Source organism: Fragaria vesca, linkage group LG3 (assembly GCF_000184155.1).
Source record: "Fragaria vesca subsp. vesca linkage group LG3, FraVesHawaii_1.0, whole genome shotgun sequence".
Taxonomy (NCBI): domain Eukaryota; kingdom Viridiplantae; phylum Streptophyta; class Magnoliopsida; order Rosales; family Rosaceae; genus Fragaria; species Fragaria vesca.
In genome coordinates this window covers 24,434,372-24,443,441 of record NC_020493.1, presented here as the reverse complement: position 1 = coordinate 24,443,441, position 9,070 = coordinate 24,434,372, and the positions used below count along the sequence as shown (strand labels likewise).

At 37.0% G+C, this 9,070-nt stretch overlaps 2 protein-coding genes across 2 annotated transcripts in view; both read left to right on the top strand.

Moving 5' to 3' along the window:
- LOC101298878 (TATA-box-binding protein 2-like) overlaps nt 1-489 on the top strand; it is a 3,647-nt gene extending 3,158 nt beyond the window's left edge. Inside the window, exon 4 of the mRNA XM_004296163.1 lies at nt 271-489. Coding sequence (XP_004296211.1) covers nt 271-489 — 219 coding nt within the window. The remainder of the gene's footprint in view (nt 1-270) is intronic.
- A 3,305-nt stretch (nt 490-3,794) lies between these two features.
- On the top strand, nt 3,795-8,430 carry LOC101292100 (protein disulfide isomerase-like 1-4-like). Its single transcript, XM_004294983.1, has 12 exons — nt 3,795-4,361; nt 4,445-4,574; nt 5,033-5,198; nt 5,293-5,411; nt 5,549-5,629; nt 6,622-6,708; nt 6,824-6,898; nt 7,046-7,114; nt 7,196-7,276; nt 7,361-7,495; nt 7,755-7,811; nt 7,925-8,430. The coding sequence occupies exons 1-12, from the start codon at nt 3,829-3,831 to the stop codon at nt 8,090-8,092; spliced, it is 1,701 nt and encodes a 566-aa protein (XP_004295031.1). The 5' UTR covers nt 3,795-3,828; the 3' UTR covers nt 8,093-8,430.
- The last annotated feature ends 640 nt before the right edge of the window (nt 8,431-9,070 follow it).

The following is a 9,070-nucleotide window of genomic DNA, read 5'->3' as shown; positions in this document are numbered from 1 at the left end:
AAAAGCTACTACTGTGAGGTTTCCGACTAACACAAAAAATACTACTGCTAGCCACAAAAGCTGCTACTACCATCTACGAAAACTACTACCACCACCTGAAGCCAGATTACAAGTCGTCTGGTGGCCATCAGATCAGCACATGCCATGGCAGCAGCCTCTAGTTCATTGAAAGTCACCAAAATCCTCAACAGAAACACAAAACACTCCATTCGTCAACATAAACACACCAAAATCCTCAACATAAACATAAAACACACCAAAATCCTCTAGCTCATCGACGTGCCGAGGCCGATCGGAGAAGGTGATGCCGGCAATGACGATGGGATGATCGGAGGATCGGACGAGGTAGAGGTCTCGTCGTTCAGATTTGAAGATCTGAGATCGATCTATTACGGCTCGTCGACGTTCAGGTCGGCTCCAGGCTTCGATGAGATTGAGGACACGAAGGTGGCGGCGTTGCTATCAGCGGCGACGATGTGCCGAGGATGAAGGATACGATATGGAGGTTGTATAAGGCAGCGGAGGCCCTAAGGCTTAGACTTCCAGCGAGGGATTTAGGGTTCTGGTCAATTTTCGGAGGCCCTCACGCCGGAGAGAGAGAGAGATATCAACGGGGAGAGAGAGAGAGAGAGAGAGAGAGAGAGATATATATATATATATATATATATATATATATAACTGGGAAAGAGGAAGAGTCCGTTTTTTTTGGTAGGGAGTGATTGGGAGGGTATTTTAGGTATGAAATGAAAGTAAGATGACGAATCTGACCTTTAAAGTGGACTTATATGGGTAAAAAAATTAAGGTGGACTTATGAAGGAACAAATGTTAGAAAGTAGACTTTTATGAAATTTTCTATTGATGTTTTTGAATATATAGATCTCCGAACCTGATTGAACTCTATCAAAACCTCAATATATAGATTACGTTTTTGTTGCACAAGAATCTTTTCAGTCATTTATTTTTTTGATTGGTAAAACTGTACGTTTGAAAGATTCAGAAGCCAAAGTTGAACAAAAAATACGCATACAAACAATTGAAACTGAGACTATCAATATTTGTTTTGATCTATCTATCAATATTTACCTTGCTTTTGCTTCTATACTTTATATGATTGATGATGTGGGTATGCGTGTTCAACTGATTTTTCCTTTTATTCGGCAAAGGTTATCGAGGAATAACATTAGGCTATGTAACATTTGTTTTGATTCATCAATATTTGTTTGTAAAGATATCAACCCTCCTTTCGTACCTAAGACCCTAACTAACATACTTCAAGAAACTCTTAGAGTTTAAATTCTCGTTGACAACATGAATACTAGCTTCAAGATCTGTTTCAAAATCGTAGTTAATCAACCAACTACGTCCCAAGGAGATTCAACCATCTAAAATTCTAAACTAATTGACAATTAACCATCATAGATTGGTTTTTTTTTTTTTTATTTTTATTTTTAAAAAAACGTTTTATTAATAACTCACACACCCTACATATGTCCATGATGTTTGAACCCTTGACCTCAAAGTTTTCAGTTAAACACTTTAACCAACAAAGCCATGGCTTACCGACAACCATCATAGATGGTTGAGCAAACAAGAGTATAGGTGTGGAAATCTCATACCTGGGTTCAAAACCGGCGACAATTCACACAAAATTTACTTTTTCTTTGTCTAAAGTCTCATATTGATGCATGCTGTCATGCATGCCTAAAAAACCAGATGCGCGTCACGAAGGATGTGCATGTGCCTCATGGAAAGCACTTTGAGATTAAACTCTCATACACACAAGCTAAGCTCATGAAATGAATGAATTGTCAACAGAAGTTTGGCACAAAACGCGCGCTAAGGGCTACCGTTTTGTAAGATCCACTATCTATTGCTACAACCCTAAGCTTTCAGCTTTAACTAAGCAACGCTTACAACATGCAGTGCAAACCAAATTTCACTTATTTTATCATCTGCCAGATTCCAAGAAGTAATGTCTTATTTATTTAATGGAAAATAATTATTGGCCTTAATAAGGCCTAAGATTTACGGCATTAATCTTAAATGACATACTATGTCACCTACACACATCACCAATTAAAAAGATTATATCAAGTCGTTCTTAAGCAAAAATACAATTTTACCCTTCTAAATACAATGGTTCTAGATTATTTTGTCTTTTTATTAAGAGAAAAAATTTGATTTGTGTTTTTCTTTTATTATTAAAAATATGTATTTCTAGCATTTTCTTTCTCTTTTTCTTTTCATCACTATCATGCTTGGATTGAATGTAAAATATAGTGTGAAAATACATATATTTCCGAAAATATATTTGTTCAAAAACACGAATTCTTATGAAATATATATATACATATATAATTTGTCAAAGGAAAAACAATTTCGTCCACCAAAAGAAAATATTCAGTGACATTCATGCATGATGCATCCTCAATAGTTTGCACGAATTCTTATAATACACACACACGTAATTATCCAAAAGAAATTCTATAGAGATTTTTCTATTTTTTATTTTATTTTCAAAATTCTTAACATAATATGGTTTATATATAGATATCATAGTTTTAAACTGTAAAAATAAAATATTAAAATGGAACTAAATTTCGATTCGCAGAGATAGAATGAAATTTTAATAAATTTATGAAATTGATTTATGGTATAAAAGCCTAATTTAGTATGATTATTAACTTGGTCATTATTATTGGTATATACGCATCCATATTAAAAGGTAAGAAACTATTCCATATTAGTATATAACATCTATTAATTATTAAGGTTAAGATTGGATTTTTACCTAAGAATGAAATAACATGATTTATTAAATTAATGATGTGTCTATGTGACATGGCATGCCATGCCACATAGGATTAAGACCATAAATTTTAGGCTTTATTAAGACCCTCTAACACTGCCTTTATTTAATTTAAACTTCAATCAACGTAGGCATGTTTCGAACCTAAGTATAGAGGTTCCACATCTAAACTCTTACCAACTTGACCGCCAGCAAACCACCACAAGTGGTCGAGTTGGTAAGAGCCTAAGTGTTGAACCCCCATACTCAGGTTCAAATCCCAGCCGACGCTAATTGGAGTTAAATCCCAATTTGTTCTTGGTGATCAGAGGGGAGGAAGCGTTCTGACAAAATCCTCGGCGCGGATTAGTTTCTGGGCTTAGAAAGCCTTTGAGGATACCATCGTTGATACTCTTAAAAAAAATAAAAATAAAATATAAAAAAACTTGACCACCTGCATGTGGTGGTTATTTATCCAATTATTTAAGCACAAGTACACTATTTCAATCAAGATATTTAAATTAAACTTTTACTTCACAAACTATCGATTGTTTCGTGTCTTTAATATTTTGCCTGAATTCAACCATACCACATCTTTTACGCAAACTTTCATATATTCTCTAAGAAAACATTTACCGGAGAGACCAACTTTTAAACCTACCTTTTTTTTACAGGATTTATTACACCGTCAAAGTTTGATGAGGTAATATGGAAATGAGATCCCCAATCACATATTTGGGCAAATCAAACTCATTTAGTAAAAGAAAAAAAGAAAAAGATTTTACAAATTAAGAAAAATATATATCAAAAAGATACTAGTGGATCCTCGATGAGGTCAACGTGAGACGCTGATTATGCTTTTAAACCAAATCCAGCAACGGTTGCCTTTTCCCCAATCCAAGAAACGACGTCGCATAGAGGCGCATTGACTTATTGACTCCTCGTCCTCCATTTCTATTAAACCCCAGCTAAAACCAGATCTCAGTCACACAGTCTCTCATCATTCTTCTCCTCACTCACTCACTCACTCAACTCGAAAATGGCGAGTCGACTCGTTCTCCTGTTCACATTCACCGCCCTCCTCATCCACCTTTCCTCCCGCCCCGCCCTCTCCGTCGATGACGACGACGAGGATCTCAGCTTCCTCGAAGAGCCGACCGAGCAGGGCCACCACGCGCCGCACTATCCAGATCCGGACCAATTCGACGCCGACAGCTACGACGAAGCCGACGACTTCTCCGATTTCGACGAGGGCGATCAGGACGCGTTTAAGGAGCCGGAGGTCGACGAGAAGGACGTCGTCGTTTTGAAAGGGGCGAACTTCAGCGAGACGATCAAGAAGAACAGGTTCGTGTTGGTTGAGTTCTATGCGCCGTGGTGCGGTCACTGCCAGGCCTTGGCTCCGGAATACGCGGCGGCCGCGACGGAGCTCAAGGGCGGAGATGTAATTTTGGCCAAAGTTGATGCGACGGAGGAGAATGAGTTGTCGCAGGAGTATGATGTGCAGGGTTTTCCGACTCTCTTTTTCTTTAGTGATGGAGTTCACAAGCCTTATACAGGTCAAAGGACCAAGTGAGTGTTGTTGTTGTGCTTTCGAATTTTGTTTGTAGAGTATGAAGATTTCGGAGTCTGATTTGTGTGAAATGTGAATTCAGAGAGGCTATTGTGACCTGGATCAAGAAGAAGACCGGGCCTGGTATCGCTAACGTGACCACGGTGGAGGATGCAGAGCGCATTTTGACTTCTGAAACTAAATTTGTTGTGGGATTCCTCAACTCTTTGGTGGTATGTTTGGTCCCTATTGATCTTTCTTTTCCCTGTGATGTTTATTTAAAAGTTTAACTTTGTTAGTGTAAAATGTATGATAATCGATCAGCCTATGATTGATATATATGATGCGCTAGTTAGCCATTTGATCTGAGGGAATAATGAAAAAGAAAATGATATATTTTGGGGCTTTGATTTAATCTGATATTCGAGTTCTGTGAAGGCTTTAGTTGACCCCTGCTCCCCTGTACTCTAGTATTTTTACTTGGTCCATCTTATTACAGCACGCTTGTTGTCAAATAGAAATTGAGTTCTGTATGCTATTTGATTATACATACAAATGTTCTTAAGTAAAATTTGAAGATCATAGAATGAAATGGATATACCAAGGCTGAGCTAAATAAAGCAATACGAGTGTCATTGTCTGCCTCCATGAGATTGTTACTCATGTCACTATGCCTCGTCCTTGATAACAGGGTCCTGAGAGTGATGAGCTTTCTGCTGCTTCAAGACTTGACGATGATGTCAACTTCTACCAAACAGTGGATCCAAAGGTGGCAAAACTATTCCATATTGACTCCGACGTCAAACGCCCTGCACTGGTCCTGATAAAGAAAGAGGATGAGAAGCTAAGCCATTTCGGTTAGTTTTTCTTTTGTGTTATTTTCGTATCAGGTGAGATCGTGGAATATGATTTTGGGGTTGCATTGCTTATATACTCTTTTAATTTCTGCAGACGGTAAATTTGACAAGTCTGCAATTGCCGAGTTTGTCTTTGCAAACAAGCTTCCTTTGGTTGTCACGTTTACTAGGGAGAATGCACCTTCCATTTTTGAAAGTGAAATAAAGAAACAGGTATCATTTCATTCTGTTATAGATGTGACTTCAGAATTATGATATATCTCTTTGCTTAAATAATTAAAAGTAAACAGTTTAAACTTCTTTAATATAATATAATGGTGATTGACATGTATGAATACTTGTATTCTCAGCTGTTGCTCTTCGCCACTTCGAAGGACTCAAAGAAGGTTCTCCCGGAGTTTGTAGAGGCAGCAAAATTATTCAAAGGAAAGGTATAGTTATCAGCAAGCGCTCTCAAATATGTTCTACACTAAAGAGCATATTTGAAAACTTCTTGTATGAAAACTTCTTCGAGAGTATCTAAGATAACAAATATACGACCTTCTCTAAAGAGCAATTGTATGTATACAATGGTCTGTTCTTCTATTTATTTTTTAATTCCAATCCAGCATTGCAACTATGTGTAATTTAAATTTGTACTCAGATCTAGGGTGGAGGTCAAGGATGTTTACAGTTGCCCTTGGACCAGGAAATATATAGAAAAAATAGGGCCTGGGAAAATTATTCATGTACGTATCTGGTTTCTGTTTTGTACTGAACTGGCCTACACATGAAATACTGTTTTGTTATTTCCATTGGTGCTGTAAATGCTGGTCACTTGCTTCTTCACTCCCCTATTGCCTGTGAGGGAAGCTGGATAGGTCTAGCCTCTTGTATAGTATTATTTTGTAGGCACAACACAATTTCTGGAAGAAAAAAAAGGGTGTAGTTTCATCCAGAGGTAGTGCATTTTGCTGTGTTTTGGGTGGTGTGGCTAGAATGAAATACTCCTTGGGGAGTGTGTGTTTGTGGGAAAAAGATGTCTTGGCTATCCTAGGGGACTACAGTTTCTTTAGAACCTAGGAAATTCTGTCTTTGTCAGTGACCCCATGCTACTTTATGTTATTTCAGTTTGTACACATCCTTTTTACTGTTTAGGTACTCTATCTTATCTAGATAGGAAAGAAATGTTGTTTACATAGGTTGCTCATATTGTATTTACTTTTACGATGCTGTCATTGCTGTGCTATGTATTCCTTATGACAACTAAATATGACCTGAATAGATATGATCCTTTTTAGGTGCTAGGACATCCATATGCACAGTACTCTTAAGACATAATCAAATAATATTTGCTTAATAAAAAAATTGTAAGTTATAAATCTTTTTATTCTACTTATCTCTATATGTTTCTTATGTGTATGTTATGGCTTGTTACTTGCAGCTTATCTTTGTATTTGTGGAAACGGATAATGAAGATGTCGGAAAGCCAGTTTCAGAATATTTTGGCATCACTGGTGATGCTCCAACGGTATTTTCTTTGCTTCTCATCCAACCTCTGATATTTGATTGTTCATTTTTATTTCAGTACTATTGTGTGTAATATACTAGTATATGTAGGGAATTCATGGATTATTTTTTCGTAGGTTCTCGCATACACCGGAAATGACGATGCTAGGAAGTTTATTCTTGACAAAGAAGTGACCTTGGCTAACATAAAGGTTTGAACTCTCTCTCTCTCTCTCTCTCTCATATATTATATAAATTTCCATTCATCCAAAAGATGCTGGAAGTGACTTGAGGGGATTAACTGCACCTGTTGGTGAGATTGAAGTTGGGTCTACTCTAACATAGTGATTCTATTCTAGGCTTTTGGGGAGGACTTCCTTGAGGATAAACTAAAAGCTTTCTATAAGTCAGACCCGATCCCGGAAACTGTAAGTTTTGAGTTTCATTACTCCACTTACTCTGTCTTCTTGGCTGACTGTTCTAACTTGTGTATCTTGTGATTGGCATAGAACGATGGAGATGTGAAAATAGTTGTTGGAAATAACTTTGATGATATTGTCTTGGATGAGTCAAAGGATGTTCTTCTTGAGGTAATCAATCAACCAAGAAACAAACAAATAATGGATTGAATTTTATATTTGTATGTTCTCAGATTGAATCCTATATAATCTCAGATTTATGCACCCTGGTGTGGGCATTGCCAATCTCTGGAACCAACCTACAACAAGCTTGCCAAACATCTTCGAGGCATTGAATCTATTGTTATAGCCAAGATGGACGGAACCACTAATGAGCATCCCAGGGCAAAGGTAACGTCACATTCAAATTGCATATTAGAGAGTTTTCGGGTCAAACTTGGATGTTGACAGAAAATGTAGAGGCCCCTTGTCCTCAATTGATGGAAAAATCCATTTGAAAAAATTGAATGTTTAATGCTATAATCTGTCGACTTCTTTTTCTAAGCATACAGCTTCTCAATGTATTTTCTGTTCAATAGCTAATGTCCATATCCACATATTGGGGGAAATTGAATGTTTAATGCTATAATCTGTTCATGTCATATTGCAGGCTGATGGGTTCCCCACACTTCTATTCTTCCCAGCTGGAAATAAGAGCTTTGATCCGGTAAGGCATTTAAAATTGGGAATTGTTAAAATTATCTCTCTTGTGGGCTTGTGTGTTTTCTCTTCCTCGTTTCGTATCTTATGTAGAATATCTGGCTTCTCTGGTGTTGACAGATTACAGTAGATTCTGACCGTACAGTGGTGGCATTCTACAAGTTCCTCAAGAAACACACATCAATCCCTTTCAAGCTCCAAAAGCCGACTTCAACTCCAAAATCCAAGGAATATGTTGCTAAAGAGAGCCAGGAGAGCAGCACCAATGACGTGAAGGATGAATTGTGAGGAGTCAATTCTTTATAAAGCTAAAATGTCTGTCTAATATGTGCCATCATCATCAGTGCCGTAGAAAATGAGATGGTTTTATCAGATAGAAGAAGTATAGAGAGACCTGACCAGAGGGAAAAGAGAATCTTAAACTGCAGTTCAAACCCCATCTCGAAAAACATTGGGGAAAAAGAGATTAGGTGTTTCAGCTAAGCCGGTTTTTGTATGCTATAATTTAAACGAACTCATGATGAATTTAATAAGATGTGCTTTACTTGTTTAAGGGTGTATGGTTTTCTCTTGTATTGACTGATCAAATAACTTAAATTTGACAATCATCAGTCTTTTCGTAAGTCAAACTCATAATATTTCGCTTACGAATGGAAGATTATACTACAACCAATTATTTTTGTGAATCCTATGATTTGAATTTTGGAGAAGCTAGCAGACCCAGGTCACTTTTTTCCTTTCCCTATCTATTTGAAATTTCCTGTAGTCATTACTGATAACGGTACAAAAATTCCGGCGATGATTGGAACTTGAATGGTTTTATTTTATTTTATTGACAAGTTGGAACTTGAACAGGGCCCTTCCAATAAGGGATCCCTATTTTAAGCCATTTATAGGGATAGGGCATTACACTAACTTCCCGACTATAATTTTACATCTCCACCGTTCATATCTTAGGTCTATATGAGTAGATCACCTCTACAAAATTTCATATGATTTGGTGATCGTTAAGGCTTTCAAAAGTTCAATTTAGTTTTAATGACCTTCAACGGTTTTAGTTTGACATAAGCTGGATCGTTCAAAATCATTAAAACTAAATCAAACTTTTGAAAGTCTTAACGATCACCAAATCATATGAAATTTTGTAGAGGTGATCTACTCATATAGACCTAAGATATGAACGGTGGAGATGTAAAAATTCAATTGGGAAGTGGTGTAATGCCCTATCCCTAGAAAGTGGCCAAAAATAGGGATCCCTCAATAGAA

Coding starts and splice junctions, on each gene's coding strand:
- LOC101292100 (XM_004294983.1), top strand. CDS start 3,829: ATGGCGAGTCGACTCGTTCTCCTGTTCACATTCACCGCCCTCCTCATC. Junction 5,630..6,621: donor CAAAATTATTCAAAGGAAAG/GTATAGTTATCA, acceptor TGTTACTTGCAG/CTTATCTTTGTATTTGTGGA. Junction 7,115..7,195: donor CAGACCCGATCCCGGAAACT/GTAAGTTTTGAG, acceptor TGATTGGCATAG/AACGATGGAGATGTGAAAAT.